The sequence below is a fragment of the Dipteris shenzhenensis genome, chromosome 31 (genome assembly GCF_047967505.1).
Source record: "Dipteris shenzhenensis isolate YYH24624 ecotype China chromosome 31, Dip_SZ_1.0, whole genome shotgun sequence".
Taxonomy (NCBI): Eukaryota; Viridiplantae; Streptophyta; class Polypodiopsida; order Gleicheniales; family Dipteridaceae; genus Dipteris; species Dipteris shenzhenensis.
Genome location: NC_141626.1, coordinates 3,248,733 through 3,267,695, shown reverse-complemented (window position 1 = coordinate 3,267,695; position 18,963 = coordinate 3,248,733). Strand labels below are relative to the sequence as shown.

At 39.9% G+C, this 18,963-nt stretch overlaps 1 protein-coding gene across 5 annotated transcripts in view; it reads left to right on the top strand.

Moving 5' to 3' along the window:
* The window catches only part of LOC147880910 (esterase/lipase/thioesterase family protein), a 31,147-nt gene extending 25,165 nt beyond the window's left edge, over positions 1–5,982 (top strand). The window contains exons 5-10 of one of the 5 annotated variants that reach the window (XR_015540489.1): positions 2,869–3,011; positions 4,420–4,517; positions 4,612–4,706; positions 4,846–4,917; positions 5,032–5,291; positions 5,465–5,977. Coding sequence is in view for 3 of the 5 variants with exons in the window: in XM_087370155.1 (XP_087226281.1) it covers positions 2,869–3,011; positions 4,420–4,517; positions 4,612–4,706; positions 4,846–4,917; positions 5,032–5,241 (618 nt within the window). In the remaining 2 variants the exon portion in view is untranslated. Of the gene's footprint in view, positions 1–2,868; positions 3,012–4,419; positions 4,518–4,611; positions 4,707–4,845; positions 4,918–5,031 lie in introns of all 5 variants that reach the window. The other 4 variants (XR_015540488.1, XM_087370155.1, XM_087370153.1 and 1 more) reach the window with 4 other exon arrangements.
* The last annotated feature ends 12,981 nt before the right edge of the window (positions 5,983–18,963 follow it).

Here is an 18,963-nt window from a genome sequence, read left to right as displayed (position 1 = left end):
CTCCAGAACTGCAGAGTCAAGCACTTGCTACAGCATGGTCTCAGCGCATGTACTCCCCAGAGAGGGGGTGTTTGGCAGCCTTCTATCCGATGGATCTTCACCTCTGCTCCTTTGACTTAGCCCCGTTCCCCCTTCCTCCGTAGCCTCATCTCCGTGTGGAGAAAGTTGCGACACAGCCTCTCCCAGGTTCCCCCTAGCTGCCGAGAGGAGATAGACAGACAACCCCTGATTTGGAGCAGCCAGGTGACAGATGTTATAGGTCGCCAGCTTGGAGAGAGATCCCATATCCCTTGGGCGCTCTGGGCGCGTGGGCTCGCACGCTCGCTCCGGGTTTGGAGGGACGTCTACAGCCAGCTGAGCCCAGGCGAGCTGGCAGCAGCAGTAGGTATGGCACGTGGGATCCAGGCTCGGCGAGCGGAGATTGATGCTGCCATTCCTACAGGTTGGAGGATGCCCATAGTCACCGGACAGCTTCTCCCGAGAGATGAGAGGTGGCTAGGACAGTTCACTCCACGAGGCATTCCTTTGGTGGTTGTAGGCCTTTTCTCGGACTCCTTGGTACACTTCTTCTCCTTCACTGATGATAGCCGCCTACAGAGCAGAGAGGCCGTGATCGACCCCCAGCTTCGCTGGCTGCGCCTTCAGATTATAGGGTTGCAAGGGAAGACGTGGCATATAGACCCCTTGATTATGCAGGACTAGGATTGGAGACTCTGGATATGGGAGGGTCGTTCCTGGACAGAGGTGGAGTGGGACCCAGGAGAGTGGCGCTGGCCACCATCAGAGACCTCAGAGAACCCCAACCCCTTCTTTTCTTTCAGTGCGCGCATGGGTAGGCGTGCTCTTGGGGCTCTCCAACGCGGGCTACCCACACAGGCACATAGGTGGTATGCCCAGGGGATATCTTTGGTCTTTCTTCGCACTTTCTGGAAGACTCTTTGGGCTAGCTGGCGGCCGAGGAAGATCTCCTACTTCCTTTGGATGGTGGCACACAAGTGGCTACCAGTTGGCAGCTGGTTGAGGCAGATGGGGCAGGAGGGGCATTGCCAGATGTGTTTTCAGGAGGAGTCGTCCCTGAAGCACTGCCTTTGGAGCTGCTCGCATGCGTAGACAGTTTGGAAGGGAGTCATGGGGATCTTAGCGAGGGCTACACCCTAGCTAGGACCGATCACTTGGGGAGCCGTTTGCTGGTGCAGCACTGAGACGGGACACCACTTGGCTTATGAGTTCTCTAGACAGGATCCCGTCTTTTTCATCACGCAGGCCACCTAGGCATACATGGACAGCTTCCCTTGGCATCTGACAGAGACAAATGCAGGAGCAATGCCTTGGCACCCAGTTTGGGAGATCATAGGGAGCATTGCAGGCTGGCATATCTGGACTTCCAGATGCGCGCAGACTGTAGGAGCTCAGACTCCTTCTGCTACCCAAACCCTAGCAGACATTTGGAGCACGATCGTTCACACGCTCAAGGGTCAGTGGGATCAGATTCAGGGTGAGTCCCGGGCAGGGAAGGAAAAGAGACGACGCTTCCTTCGCGACTGGGACCACTGGGAGTTGTTCTTCCAGCACTCTACTCAGAGTCTTCAGTGGCATTACGCCCCTCCACCGTGGCTGTTTGTCCACTCTCCGATGATTATGCCCTGAGAGGCTTGTATTTAGCATTTTGACTCCTCGGGCTGAATCCATTTTGTGATTGCAGCCCGCTGGCCTTTAGGCCTTCTTGTACTCTCGCTTTCAAGTAATATAACTAGCACTACTTTTTGCGCAAAAAAAAAAAATCAACCATACATCTGATCCATCCAAACTTTGGAAATAACTATGGTTATATCTATTTTGAAGGACAGCTTGCAAGCAAACGAAGGGTTGGAGCTGGTGAACATAAGATGCGGATCCAGATGTTTAAGGACATCTGGACATCTGAAGGGGTCAAGAGAAGCCAGGACTTGTAAGATAGGCAGTACAAAGGAAGTGATACCAAGGAACTCCACAATCTCTTTAAGCATCCAACCAAAGACAGAGGGTGCTACATCAAATTTCTGAATTACGAGTATAGGTTTTAATGAACCGATTCTTCGCTTCTCTATGCGATAATAATCTGCAAAAACAAGCCTTAGTTCGAAAAACAGCCTTTTTTAAAAGCTGATTTTGGTCATTGTACTGTTAAATGTAGCTGTCCCATAAGATCATGATGTGTTCTAGTAGACAAAATTGCAGCATTCAATTTGGTTCATCTTTGTTTCCTGTTTAGATGCTTTTAGCTTTTTGATCATTCTTTTAGTATCTAGCACCTGTGTGTTTGTTTGTGTGTTTGCTTGTAAATTTTATCTTTGTACTTATTGGTGGGTTTTCACCTCGTTTTGAGGTTTCCCACAGAGAAATAAAAGATTTCACTTTAAAAAAAAAAAGGGTGTGTGTGTTTGCTGCTTTCACGGCCAGATTTTGATTTGTTCTTTACCTGGGTTCGCTACTGGGCACTGTGGACTCTCTGGAAAGCTAGGAATCACAGTGTCTTTGGCGATCCAGTTTTTTCTACTTTTGTCTTTTTCTGTCGTTCCTTGCAGCAATCGCTCTTCGATTGTTTGCAAACTCATTGCATAGATCAGGATGTATATTTGTCCTACATGGACATTTTTGCTTGATGTACTATTTCTGCTTCCCAGTTTTTTCTGGCTAGCTATCTTGTAATATAAAGCACTCAAAGATTTCACCAAAAAAAAAAGAAGTGTGTTTGCTGCTTTCTGTTCCAATAAAACTCAGTTAATATATTCTATCTTGAAATTATTTATTGAGTATGTGTTTTAGCCAATTGGCAATACAGCATTAGGTCTAGTTTATGCTTACAGTTTGTTGGAATTTTTGATGCAGGAGGGTGACACTTGTCCCCTAAGTGGAGCAGTATCACTTTGCAATCCATTCAATCTTGTCATTGCAGATGAGGACTTCCACAAGGGATTTAACAAGGTTTATAATAGAAGTCTTGCAAAGGCACTCCGGAGGATCTTCAAGAAGTAAGGTTTGGTGACACATTTTTCCGGTTTTTTTTTTGCATGAAAAGATTCCTATAAGGTAAGAAGAAACAGCCAAGAGCAAAGCACTCAAGGCGAAAATACTCTATGCATAGCATGAGAAAACATTGAAGTGCCATTCACAATATTTAAGCATAAGCAAATCCTGAAAGAAACCAGGATTTGTGGCTAAAGATGCCACTCCAGTCCAGAGAGAGACTTTCGGAGAAGAAGGGTCTGTCTATGAAAAATGTCCTCCTGGCCGAGGTTGATCTCGAAACCCCCTACATCTTAGACTAATGGCCATCAGAGTGTGTACAATATCTGTCAGAATGCAGGCCATGGTGTGAGTTGGGTGGATTGGGGTGACATCTATAGCCCCTGTACATTTGGATCTCCAAATGTTCTAAGGTAAGAAGAAACAGCCAAGAGCAAAGAAATCAAGATGCAAATAGTGCATGCATAGCATGAGAAAACATTGGTGAAGTGCCACTCACGATATCTAAGCATAAGCAAACCCTGAAAGAATTCAGGACTTCGTGGCTAAAGATGCCATGTCAGTCCAGGGAGAGACTTTCGGAGAAGACGGGACTGTCTCTCCACTATGAAAAAGTGTCCTCCCGGCCAAGGTTGATCTTGAAATCCCCTGCATCTTAGACTAGATGGCTATCAGAGTGTGTACAATATCTGTACGGATGCAGGCCATGGTGTGAGTTGGGTGGATCAGGGTGCCATCTACAGCCCCTGTACAACTGGATCTCCATATGTTCGAGGCAGTGATACAAGCAATAATCTCCCAACTCGTCTCCTATTAATTAGAAGAAACAACCAAGAGCAAAGCACTCAAGGCACAAACAATGAGTGTATAGCCTGAGAAAACAGTGGTGAAGGACCACTCACAAATATCCACGCATAAGCAAATCCTGAAAGAAACCAGGATTTGTGGCTAAAGATGCCACGTCAGACCATAGAGAGACTCTCAGAGAAGAAGGGATTGTCTCTTCACTCTATGAAAATGTCCTCCTGGCTGAGGTTGATCTCAAAATCCCCTGCATCTTAGACTTATGGCCATCAGAGTGTAGAATCTGTCCGGATGCAGGCCATGGTGTGAGTTGGGTGGATCGGGGTGCCATCTATAACCCCTGTTCATTTGGATCTCCAAGCAATAATCTCCCAACTCATGTCCACTGGAGTGGGTGGGCGTCTGTACGGAGAGTTGGGAGCATTGTCATTTTTGCAGTTTGAATTTTCAGTGTAGTCAAAACCTCCCAAGTTACAGAAGTATTAAGTATAAACTTAATTTGTGATTATTCCAATTTTATCTCCCCTACGTATTAAGATGGGATAATAGAAACTGAAACTGAAGGCATTTTAAGAGGACTAACAGGTTTCTGATGGTTGCTGGATTTAGTCATGCTTCCCTTTTTCGGTGCATTGGAGGAGACTATAATATATCAAAGGCTGCTGCTGCAAAAACTGTACGGGATTTTGACGATGGACTTACGAGAGGCAAAACTTCTCTCATTTCTTTGATTTTATTTTTTTAATGCTTTAAGCTAATGGTTTAACCACCGGCTGCTCAACTTAGTATGCTATTATGCAGTGTCATTCGGGTATAAATCTGTCGACGATTATTATGAAGATGCTAGTAGCTATCGTTCCATCAAGGATGTCAAAATTCCCCTCCTCTGCATTCAGGTGTGCTGATTCTTTTCCAGCTTTCCATGTGACTCTGGCAGGAGATACCCATCTGACCAGAAAGGATTTACTTTTCTTTTTTCACCGTATCTATTTTTTTCCCGACGTTTTTTCACAGTATCTGTTTGTTGAAGCTCAGTTTTCCTACTGGCTTCAGGCAGATGATGATCCAATAGCACCCTCTCGTGGAATACCTCGTGCTGAAATTAAGGTTTGAAGTCCAAATTTCCTCTTTCTCCAAGGCTTTTGCTGCTCCCTTGATGTCTTGTTTTTTTATTGACCATCTGTTCAGTTTCTAAATCTGTAGTATTGCATGTAATTGCAGGCAAACCCGCACTGCTTGCTTGTAGTGACTCCTAGTGGAGGTCACCTAGGCTGGGTTGCAGGTGACGATGCTCCCTTTGGTGCTCCATGGACAGATCCATTGGTTATTGATTATCTTGAACTACTAGAAAGACTGGCAAAGGACGGAACGGAGCAACGAAATACTGGGAAGGATAAACGGCAGAAGGCAGAGCTGGGAGCTGTAAGCTAGCAAAGAAACTACATGTGGAAAGAACATCATTTCTTGAATACCGCTTTAAGGTAATGTTGATGGGTACCAAGAGATGAATCGCCAAACAGAAGCTTAGTGCTCAATAACATGCTATCAATGTTTATGAATGAAGCCAAACGCAATATGGATGCTAACCACATTTTAGCGCTGATCATTATTATTTGCCTTAACACAGAAATGCGAGTTGATCACATGTTTGCAGGTTAACATCGATGGGAAAGTTCAATTCTTTTCCTTGACAGGTATTAAAATGACTCGTGCCCAGTTGGAAGTCAGAATACAATTCTTTGGATGCTTAATGGAGCCACAGGGAGTCTTAGATGTCCAGGAATTACGGAAATGGCAATAATGTGGACAGCTTTCGAACAATAAAAACATTTGATATAATTATTTGCTTCTTTCAATGCCTATGAATCCAAAGCTGCATCATCACAGTTTCTGCATAAATACGACGGTTTGGTTCACTTTCTTTGTTCGGAGGAAGAACACATCAAATGTGTGTTCAATGCATTTTGCAAGCATCATGAGCTCAATGTGCTTTGAAACAGAATGGAGTTTCTTAGAGAAAGAACACAGTCATTGCAAAATTTAATAGATGCGTGCTAAACAAGAGGCACAAGGTGACGGGCGCGAAGGGAGAGGGAGACAAGGGGCAAGAAGGAAGAGGAGAGGGAGACAAGGGGTGAGGAGAGGGCTGAAAAGAATTAAGAAGGGATCCAATGAAGAAGAGTGCAGAAATTACAACTTTCTTTATGAGGACATGGTTATCCCGCTTTAGACGGGAATTCGTCTCAATGCTATAGCCTGCCCCCTAGGGATAGGGGCAGTGCTAACAAAAACAAGGTTCCAAGACCGTATGGGGCTGGAGTATGTATAATAGCCTTATATTTACGATGAACAGGATTCCTACTACTATTTTACAAATTATTAGAAGGGAAGAATCATTGTTGGTGACAAACCCTCAACCGATCATTCGAGAAGTTTTCGCACTATCTGAAATGTGCTAGTAAGAGAAGACATTGAAGTATTCAAGGCATGTCACCTTATGGTCTAGCCAAGAGAAGCTTAATTGCTAACAAAAAGGTTGCCACCGATGAGACTTTTTCTGATTTGATTAGCAAATAATTGTACTTGTCTTAATCACTTTTGCCATCTACTTCAAAAGTGTTAAAGTTCACTGTGACAACATAAGTGGAAAGAAAAAATGATAGGAGATTATGGATATTGCAAAGACTATAGTAAGTAAATAACTTTAGAGACCGATTGCATAAGTAATAAAGTGTTCTTGTTAGAGAAAGGAATTGGATTGATGGATAATAATTTTGCATTTATTGTCAATGTTAAAAATGGAAGAGCTTATACTAAAAAATATTTTAGAAGAATAGAACTCTATGTTTGAAAGTATAAAACTCATTAAGACTCGTCTTAATAAGTACAAAGTAAGGCGAGTTGCCAAGGGTAATTCCAAGGAATATAGAGTAGATTATGAAGAAACCTCTCCTCCAAATGACAAGATAATAACTTGTAGAACTATTATTTGCTCTAGCTTCTAACTTATATTGGCCTTTCCACCTTATAAATGTGAAAGTTGAAATTTGAAATTTGAATGATACTTTTAATTACACTTAAGTATATATGGTCCAATAATAGGAAAGCAAGGCGATCTCCTTGATTTTCTTATAATACAAATATGGAGGAATGAAAAGGTTATATGATGAAACAAGGAAGGTACACCTAACAAGCTTTGGAGTAGTTTTAACTGCAATCACAACTCTCATAGGATCCACCATCAAGTTGTTAACTTTGACAAATATTTTGATAATAATATAAAGAGCTGCCAATTGTTAGCACAATCACTAGGCTATATATTTTTTAAATTGATTGGTCTTCTCATATTTATGTTTAGAACCCTAAAAGGAATCATGTTCGTGTAACCAAAAGTGTACTTAGATATCTCAAATGCACATGGGATTGTGACCTTAAATATGGAAAATCATTAGATTTCAACATCTATCCTTATACGAATGATGATTATGCTATTAGCATTTACTAACAAAGGATGTAGAAACATTTATTCACTTAGTCTTGGTTCAATCTCCATGTCATAGCAGAGTAAAAAGCTTCTAATTGTGAATATATAATCAATAGAAGCAATACATAGAGGATCACGAAATCTTGCATGTAAAGCAACATGGTTCAAAAGGCTTCTTTTAAAATGCATATTCTTCCATGAGATACAACAACGTTTTGTTCAGTAGTATGGGCAATATATAATTGACAAAGAATCCAATTCTCATGCCAAAACAAATCATTTTAACCTCCATCATCAATTCAAAGGAGAAAAACTTTTTAGTGGAGGAATATAACTTTTTCATATTAACTAAAAATTAAGCCATAGATATCTTCACTAGACCAAGATTTACCTTTATGAATTACAAATTAAGAGAGCGAAGTGTACTAGTAACACGTATACTTCCGCTACACCTTCAGTGTGCTTCATACACATACTTTGCTCTGTCAGATTTTTATTTTTTCAAAGTCACTTTAGAATGTTCAAAAATATTTTGTAAAGCATGCCCTACTTATCCCCCCCCCCCACACACACACACATGCACGCACACAAAATCCTCTTCCCCCCTTTCGCTTTCACAAAATTACGTTTTTCCTCATGGGGGACACTCGTCCTAATCACCTACCACCTCTCTCTCTACCTAACCCTCTCTCTTACCTCCCCCCTCTCTCTACTTTAACTTCCCCCTCTCTCTCTAGTTATCTCTCTCTACTCTACAACCCCCCCTCCCTTTTTTATTCCCCCTACTTATCCTCTCTCTCTCTTTCCAACACCCTCTCTCTCACTTTCCAACTTGCCTTCTCTCTCTTTCTAACCCCCCTCTCTCAATTTATTTTATTTAAAATAACCCCCTCATTATTTATTTTCTCTAAACACCCCTCTCTATTTTTCTCTCCCTATAACCACTCTCTTTTGCTCTCTTAATTCACTACGCTAACACTTATAACACTCCCTAAATTTCTCTCCATAACCTCCCCCTAACTGCACTTCCAAACTAACTTGACTTCTGTCCCTAACTAACACCCCCTAACTACTCTCACTACACTCTCTCTCAAACTATGTGCTCTACTCTAATTGCACTAACTCTGCGACTCTCTACTATAATTACACTAATTGCTCTACTCTAATTACACTAACTGTGTGCTCTACTCTAATTCCACTAACTCCGTGACTCTATCTCTCCCTTGATCTCTAGCTAGCCGACCACCCCTCTCCCTTCCCACTCTCCCTCAACCCCGCCTAATCCCCCTACACTTCTTTGACCAATTTGCATAATGGATGGTTAGATTTTTGTTTTTTTAGAAGGCTAGCACTTTCAATATTTCTAGCTTTTAAATTTTTTAATTTACTTTTGGAGTATAAGATGCGATGGGAGAAGAAATTGTACTTTGTATAAAGGAGTAAACTTTGCTAGCAGTTTTACTTTTAGCAGTATGTTACATGTGGCTCTCCGAGAATGGGTATGTATTTGCTTGATTTCTCTAATTGACAATGAGACAAATTACATGGATAATGGCATAGGATGAACGAGGACAAAATTTTTTGCCCTTCCTTGAGGAAGAGCAGAGCTAATTTTTGTACTCAGAATATAGTTTGTTGAGATGTTGGAATGGGGATTCATTATCTATGTACAGTGGTCCTTGTTTTGCTTTAAAATTAGGGGTTGAGGATCAAATTAGATGTTGGAATGGTGATTCATTAGGTCCCCCATTGGTTCATGCGCGATAAGTAATGGCATAATGGGAGATTTGTTCGGATTCTATGTAGAGAAGCAAAATTTGTTGGTAGTCTTTCTTTAAACTTTTTTTTCTTATGCCTTTCATGAACTCTAATGGTTATTTGCTTGTAGTCTCTAAATAATGATGATTCATGGTATACTGGTAACAGAAGGTGTTGATTGAAGGACAAGTGGTGGTGTCTTCCTTTGGATAGGAGTGGACCTATCTTTTGGGTCTTGGGCTATGCTTTGCTATTTGAGTCTTTTGGTTGGATCTTGTTTTATTCAATGGTATTTATTTTCCAATATATGAGTTTTTGAGTATGGAAAGAGACACTTTGGGTGATGTTGGCAAATTATTAACCTACGTAATCTGGCCAACTTCAGGAGCTTTGGCTAGATTGATTTAAACTTTACACACATTTTGCCCTATGATTGAGACGAACATATTTTTTGGTGGGTAGTAACTCGTTATTTGTGGTAGCATACCTAAAAGAGGATTGGTATGGCTTGAGTGCTCTAGATGGGGGGCTAGATGTTCTTATTAGGACCCTCTCCTAGTTTAATAATAATTGAAGAACTGAGGATTAGGCTAATTGGTTTCTATGAGGGGTCTTGGATTTTTATAGTGACCCTTTGACGAAAATGCTATTAATTTTGTGAAATTAATAGTATATGGGAGTGGTATAAAAGGAGATTTTTGGACACTTGTGTTATAAGATTGGGAAAATTGGTCTAGAAAAGGATTGGTGAGTACTGATCTTGACTACAGCTTGATTTTGTTACCAGTTTGGTAAAAATTTGTTTGGGTCCCCTCTAAGATTATTAGGCAAAAAAATGAAGGGGTAATTCAAGAGTCATCCTTTTGGTACTAAAGGGCACATATTATTTGTTTGAAGTTTGGATTCGTTTTTACTTGAGTATGTTTTCCAACTTATTGGCTTGTATAATACTTGCGTTCTTGATGGTCTAGATTTGAGGACTTCTATCCTTTGAATGGATGTAGTGGTTGTACTTGGTTCAAAGTTCATTAAGGAGCTTGTCTCACTAGAGTGTGGTTTGCTCTTGTGGGATCAAGGTTGTTGATATAGAGAAGTTTTACTGTGTGGGGAGTATGTGACTAAATAGTGGATTTGTCACCTTAAGGTAGGTGGACATAGGAGAGCTAAGATTAAGATAGCCCTTAGCCATTCTTTGAAGAGTAGATATGTTTGTGGCTTTGTCAAGGAAGGAGCTATAATTTGCATGTGACTGAAAAAGGTACTGGGACTATAGTCTTGTGGCTTGAAAATAGGAAACACACACACAACACACTTTTTTTTTTTTGTGAGATACACACAACACACACACACACACACACACACACACACACACACACACACACACACACACACACACACACACACACACACACACACACACACACACACATACACACACACACACACACACACACACACACACTTACTTTATGGTGGTTGATTGATTATGTAAGGTATCATACACATATGGTAGATCCTCTATATATAAACATTCTCCTAAAAGTGTCAGAGAATTGTGGAGTGCATGGGCCAGAGCCACATCCCACTGCACAAAAGTGCATGTCTAATATGGATAGAAGCATTGTAAATGCTTAATGATTACCCTCTAAAGATAGAAGCATTTGATAATGTTGTTAGGTAGGCTTCATACTCTACACTTATTTGGAGGCTCCCACTCTAGTAATGTTGGAAACACACACACACACACACACACACAGACACACACACCACACACACACACACACACACACACACACACACTATGGTGGTTGACTGATTATGTAAGGTATCATACACATATGGTAGATCCTCTATATATAAACATTCTCCTAAAAGCGTCGGAGAATTGTGGAGTGCATGGGCCAGAGCCACATCCCACTTCACAAAAGTGCATGTCTAATATGGATAGAAGCATTGTTAATGCTTAATGATTACCCTTTAAAGATAGAAGCATTTGATAATGTTGTTAGGTAGGCTTCATACTCTACACTAATTTGGAGGCTCCCACTCCAGCAATGTTGGAAACACCTCTAGGACTCTATACGTTGGTCTTGAGCCAATTTGTTGTCTCTTGCTGCATAGATGATTCTTTTCTTGTATGTTACGTATGCTCTTATGTGATGGTTCTTCTCCACTTGATGTCACAATCCTTTGATTAGAGTTCATTTTGTGGCCATGTCCCAAGATAACCCTAGCTCATTGGCTACGACATGTTCATAGCTCTTGGCTTACATTCCATCCACTTCAAACATGGAAATTACGATCCAACTTTGGACTTTATGCTCTTTCTATGATATCGTATCTTTGTTACATTTTGGCAATTCTAAATACCTTTGCCTCTCTTTGTCGTTGGTAAGCTTTTCATCTAGATACTTGAAGTAGCCATGCAGGCTCAATCTATTTATGCTCATTGCGTTGTCACATCATGTGTCTTTGTTATTCTATATTTCGCTCAATATGATTTAATCCAACTAGAATCAATCCTCTACATCCTACCTCTTCTCAAATGCTTGTTAATGATATAATCTTTTGGTTGTCAATGTTAATGTAAATATGTGAAAAGAATATGAATGTAATGTTTTTGAAGGCATGCCCTACCCCTACAACTCCTAAAGTGAACATTTTTGGTATTTTCTTATGCTTAGATGTCATTTTTTTGTGATCTCCTTTACTTATGCATAATGCTCACAATCTGTACCTGGCTATATTTTTCTTCTCTATCATCCATTTTTATATACGAGCCCAATCTGTGTTGATTTCTACCTGATTTCTACCTGATCATCACAACCTGCTTTCAAATTACCTTACATCTTAGTGTTGTTTTTGAGTTACCTTATATCTTAGCTTTGTTGAATCCTATACATGAGGTGCTTGTATCATTATTGTTTGTCAAGAGTAGAAGATTTGTAACTACTACCATTATATCTTGTAGACCGTCAAATTGAGGAAAGTATACATTAGTCATTATACTCTTACATGTAAGTTGGTATTGTAGACTATCACTATATACCTTTTCACATACTTGAAAAAACTAATGATACATCATTTATATTACATTTTACTTCTTTAGATTCTCGTAGAGGTAGAGTTGTAATAATGGTTATTACATTTAAGTTCTTTTATACAATTATCTAAGAATCCATATGGTTGTCTATATTCCTAGGTAAAGCGATAATAAGCCGAGGAAAATAGGTATTACTTGTCTACCCAAATGTAACTATGATGTTCCAACACCTAGTTTGTTTGGATGGTGGTAGGCAAGTGGACCCCAACCTCAGAACTTGGATTGCCTGAGGATTCCACATCTTTTTTCAATGTTATGTCTGTCAAACTCAATATTATTGAAAATTCTTAATTTTAATCGAAAATTTTGCACTCTAGTATGTCTCAAACATTTTTTCCGTATATTTTTCTCTTTTTTTAAAATTTTATCCAATTGATGGAATTAATTGTATCGCTCAATTATTGATGGGACTTTTTAATGTACACACACACACACACACACACACACACAGAAGCATGGCTCACTCCCTCATCCATGACTTCTACATTTAAACCATTTGTCAAGACACCCAAGTCACTAGAATGATGTGTCATAACTTTTGAAAAATTTGCATGCACGTGTACGAAGTCACTCCCAATGATAATTTGAAAATAAACGTGGTTCATCAAAACTTAAACAAGCTCTATTGCTTGTGTTTCTTATTTTCAAAAATGCTTACAAGAACCTCCAATGCACATTCTTCTTGCAACAAGCAAGCTTCCAAATCAAAATCACTTTCATAACCTAAGGCTTAGAAATTTCTTTCCTTGCATCTTCCTCTATTTTTTCGTAATTGTGTGAAGCACTCAATCACTGTCCCTTATGGACTTGAATTTTTTTGCAAATATCCAATATACAAGCAACATCATTACATAAAGAAACCTTAAAATAACAAGCAAAATCTTATGAATTTAATAAGCTCATTTGCCATGTTTAACAATGATCTTTGTCAACATTGCAAAAATTCACATTCAAAAAGCACGATGTTTGGTCCTACCTTGACTTCACTACAACCATTTGCACCAATAACTACCATCTATATAAACATCAATACATTCATATATTGATGCTTATATAAACTCTATTGCTAATGAAAAAATAGACATGTTTTCAATGGTTATATCAATGCAAACAAATTGCCCAAAAAAGGGCATATTGGGGCTAAAACAGCAAAAATTTACCTTTGTGTGTGTGTGTGTGCGTGTGCGCACATGCGCATGTGCAAGGACTGCTCAAGGACACATTGTAAAACCTTTGTTTCATATTGTACATTTGAGTAAATCTATTTTAGATACATTAAGGATATCTATTTCAAATATGTATCACTGAAATTTTCAAACTAATGAACTTCCTCTAAGTATAAAATAATGTACCTTTCTTCTTGAAGTAAAGTCACAATTTCTCTTGAAGCAAAGTATCACTATTCAAGTAGCCCCAACCTACCACAATGGCTACACGCTACCCAAACCCAAAAAGGATCCATTGAGCAGTTGCTACTCATTGTTGAAGTCATCTTCTCCTTTGTCTAAGTCCTTGTTAGAGTTTTCTCCCCCATCCTTTGAATCCTTGCTAGAGTCATTCGGCATATCAAGCTACTTGTAGGTTGATTCCCCTGCTATGTGAAGTTCATCCTCACAAATCTACACATCAAAGACACATGTGATATTTAGAAGCCCTATTTGATAATCTGAATGTTTGCATGACTTAAAGTTTGAGTTAAAGGTTTAATAATTTCATACATCAAAGAAGATACCATTGAAATATTCATCCCTATGGCTCAATCTCTCAATGAGAGGGCTTGCACGGCTTGCACCATGGTCATATGCATACTTATATTCGTCAAGGGTGTAGTCTCAGCTTGCCACATGCCTTTATATACATGAAACATTAGATGGTAAGACACATGAGATAGATACGTGAGAAAAAAAAGTAGAGAAAGATGTACGAAAAAGGAAGGAGAGACACACAAGATAGATATGTAAAAAAAATGTAGAGAAAAGATGTACAACGAAATATATACTTACAAAGTATTCCATAAATGGTGTTTTGCCCCCTAATTTGAAGTGGATTGGCCCCCTTTTTTGATGTAATATTTTGCAACTCTCCTCTTTTTTATCATGCTTTTCAGGGTGTGTTTTTTGCTTCTTCTAATCCCTCGAATGACAATGAGCAAGCTTGACTAAACACGACTATCTTGTAGTCTTTAGAATCATGTTCTTTCCCTACTTCTCTTACTACATCTATTGTACCTATACTTACCTTCTACGTATAAGGTTGGACCTTTGTGCAACGAACTGTTTCAAATGATTGTGCATGAACACTCCATGTTAGTGGTGGGTAAAAAACCCTCACTCACCAATTGAACATATGTCCACCTACAAGTTAGGCATATAATGCAAGCAGAAAAGCAATATTTTAAAAGGAGAACTATCACTTTTGGAGCTAGGCTTTGGATGTATACTCACAATGCATTACATCCTCATCAATTCCATAACATATAACCTGAGCATCTCACTACTATCATATCAAGGAAACCACACAATAGAGGTTGCTGCTTCCCTCCCTGCCTCCCTCCCTCCCTCCCATCTCTCTCTCTCTCTCTCTCTCTCTCTCTCTCTCTCTCTCTCTCTACTTTTCTAAATTCTTCAATTAAAATTTTACTTATGTACCCCCCATCTTGTACTATTATGTACCCCCCCATCTTGCACATAGTACACTTGCCCCCCCCCCCCGCCCCCCCCCCCCTCCTCCCTCCTCTCTATGTTCCCTTTATTTTTCCCCTTCTTGTTAAATCCGTTTTTTCACTTTTTCTTTTAAAATTTATAAAACTCACACCATTTCCCCCCCTCTCTTCCACTTAATTATTTAGTTCCCTTTCCCCTTGTTTGGTTTTTCCCTCCCCCTTCTCTTTATATATATATTTCCTTTCCCCTCCTTTGTTTTTCCCTCCCCCTTCTCTATATAAGTAATTCTCCCTTTATAATGTCCCTTTAAATTTTCCCTCCATTTCTTGCTTTAAAAATTCCCTTTGAGAATTTCCCTCTATAATGCCCCTCACTTACTTCCTCCCACCCTCTATGATTCTCTTTATTTTGTTAAAATTATTTAAATATATACACTTACTCTCCCCCTCCACATGCACCTCGAGATGTTCCACGCTACTATATTCATCTCAAGCTAGATCATCCCATGCCACAAGCTGTAAACCGACCCTTGTTACACACATAATGCTACATTGAGTTGTTTAAGTCCATGATAAAGTGCTTATTTTATTGTGACCCCGATAACAAGGGAGGGGTGTTTATGACACCTGTTTTCTTGTTGGATGGTGGCAGGTATGCACATTCCCCTCTTTAATAAAAGTGATGCTTCTTGCTAGGACTTATCCAAGCTCTACTTTTATGCAATTGTGCAAAATCATTTTTACAAAATTGCCCACCCGTTTGGTAACTTTTAGGGGTTCACCTACTTGTTCAAATACTTTCCTTTAATGCAATAAGTTTCTCTTTCTATTCCATTCTCCAGCTTCACTCTCTGGTCATTTCACTATGCAAATGGGTGTTGTCAAGTCTTCCACACACATGTCCTTTCCCCTGCTACTCTGGACGATTGCACATAGTATTCTTTGTTTATTTTTTCTATTAAACATCTTTCTAATCCTTCTCTTGTCCTTGTAGAATTATTCATGGGATGTCACACTCCAAAACCAAAACTCTCAATAGCTCGCCCCTGATTCCAACTCCCACCTCCCACCTCCCAAACAATACATTTAAGTCATCATGGCCCTTGGCCTTTTGACTCCTTTCATTTCTCTTATGAGCAATACTGTTTTAATGCACTTACATTTTAGTTTTTCCCTCTTCATATAAACTCTTAGCCTAGATTATTGTCAGAGTTAAATTGCACTTCGCAATACTTCTTATTCTCTTCGAGTAGACCTCTCACACTAGGTGATGACCTACTGTCTCACCTAGTGTGTTGTATCCTACTAGGGCAAAGGTGGGTACACACACACACACACACACACACACACACACAATCCCTTTTTCCTTTTGACCAAACTAATTACCTTTCATCCCTTTATAATCCTTTGAAAACCCTTTTAAACTACGTTTCTTCCATTCTCTCTCTCTCTCTCTCTAATTTTTCCCTCACTCTCTCTCTACCCTTCTCTCCCCTCTCTTTCTCCTAAATTCCCCTTAAACCTCTCATGAGATTTATCCCATTCTAGCACCTTTTTTAATTTTCATACTTTTCTCATAAATTTTTCTATTCTCCCCTATTTTTTCTTTTATTTCTTTCCTAATTTCCTAATTTTGTCCTAATTCTCCCTTTTAATTTTGTCCTAATTCCACTAATTTTGTCCTAATTCTCCCTTTTAATTTTGTTTTTTCTAATTCTCTTTACTTTTTAATTTCTTCCTCAATATTTTTCTAAACTTTTCTTAAATTTTAACCTATTTTTTTCTCTATACTCTCCTTCTCTCTCTCTCTCTCTCTCTCTCTCTTTCTCTCTCTCTCTCTCTCTCTCTCTCTCTCTCCTCTCTCTCTCTCTCTCTCTCTACTTTTCTAAAATTCTTCGATTAAAATTTTAATTATGTACCCCCCATCTTGTACTATTATGTATCCCCCATCTTGCACATAGTACACTTGCCCCTCCCCCCCTCCTCTCTATGTTCCCTTCCCCCTCCCCCCCCTCCTCCCTCCTCTCTATGTTCCCTTTATTTTTCCCAATCTTGTTAAATTCATTTTTTCACTTTTTCTTTTAAATTTTAAAACAATCTAAAAATTTTATTAAACTCTTACACCATTTTTTATTCCCCCCTCACACTTAGTTATTTAGTTCCCTTTCCCCTTGTTTGGTTTTTCCCTCCCCCTTCTCTTTATATATATATTTCCTTTCCCCTCCTCGGTTTTGCCCTCCCCCTTCTCTCTATGTAAAATTCTCCCTTTATAATGTCCTTTAAATTTTCCCTCCATTTCTTCTTTTAAAGTTCCCTTTAAAATTTTCCCTCTATAATGTCCCTCATTTACTTCCTCCCACCCTCCATGATTCTTTTTACTTTGTTAAAATTTTTAATATATACACTTACTCTCCCCTTCCACATGCACCTCAAGATGTTCCACGCCACCATATTCATCTCAAGCTAGATCATACCACCCCACAAGCTATAAACCGGCCCTCATTACACATACAATGCTACATTGAGCTGTTTAAGTCCATGATAAAGTGCTTATTTTATTGTGACCCCGATAACAAGGGAGGGGTGTTTATGACACATGTCTTCCCAATCAAAGTTAAGCTGGTTCTTACCATGTTTTCTTGTTGGATGGTGGTAGGTATGCACACTCCCCTCTTCAATAAAAGTAATGCTTGCTAGGACTTATCCAAGCTCTACTTTTATGTAGTTGTAAATTGAAGGGAAAAGTGGACTCCTGTGACCTTTTTGGACACGCCATTCACTATTCCCAAGGGTTTAGCCCATGAATCATCGACAAGGCATATGTTAAAATTAGCCTTTTGCATTAGTGGGAGACCCCTTTCATCATAGGGCTCCTTTGATAGGACATTTACACTTGCTCCACCATCCACTATGGCTTGGACTTCATTATATGCCTTGTGGATCAAAGGCACAATAATGTTGCATATGTCATCTCTCTCACCCATCGGCACAGGGATATCTTCGATGTCATTCATAGGTGGAGAGGGATTTGTGAGTTCAATCCATCCTTTGAATCTCTCCCAAAGATTGGGACGATTTCGTAGGAGGATTCCAAAGGGAATTGACACAGGGCAACTCAATATGTTAGAGAGTGCGGTTCCTTCAAGTTGATGTGGTGGTACATTATCTTGTGGAGTTTGTTGTTGGAACAGAGGCTTGAGTATAGTATCAATAGTTTGTGGGGCCAAGTCATGAATTGGATCTTGAGCTTATTTCTCAACCTCAAATTGAGCTTGTTCCTTTTGTACCCATTGTTGAAGTGCCTGAAAATGAGCCTTCTCCACTTCTGGCATTTGGGTATGGAGCTTCTTTTATTTGAGGCTCAGAAGCTGATGTGGATGAGCTTGGTAGAGGTGGACACTTGTGCTTTCTTTTTAAGAAGTTGCTTTAGTTGGATTGGAATGTTAGGGTCCTTGGTGTCCTCTTTCTGTTGGCATGTAATTACATTCACAGGTTGTGATATTATGCTTGCCGGACCCAGACTTTGATGGTCGACCCCAATGATGTTGATTGGGATGTCAGGCTTAACCTCTGTTTATTGTGGGACCTTATTTTTCATGGGACAATCCATACAGGCATGTCCTATGCCACAATCTCTACAGAGTGGTTGGAAAGTAGCGGGGCTATCACAATGAGGGTACTCTGTGACCCGGTGATTTTCTCCATAACTGTAGCACTTGATTGGCGCTTGATATGTATTGGGACGTACTTGATTTGCATAGATTGGTATTAGTCCCTCTACGTCTTCTACATAGTATATTGGGTACTTTGCTTCATACTCAAATGGTGAGTCTACTTCCTCGGGTTGTAATTGATGTATTGGAATTGCTTGAGCAGCTGGATTTGGTGCTCTTGGATATGGTCGTGGATTCGAATTCCCGAGTAGTTGTGGGACTTGTGTCTGAACAAGAATAGGATTTAGCCTTGGAGTTGGGGTTGCTTGTGGAAGTGCGAGCTACCTATACACTAGCATGGGTGCCGGTTGGTATTGTTGCGACAGGTTGTTGCGCATGTTGAAGATGTAACTGTTTTCATCATGGCCACCGATGATGCAGATATGGCACCACAACCTTGGTGGTGGATTTGCTTGTGTAATGATCCTGGCTC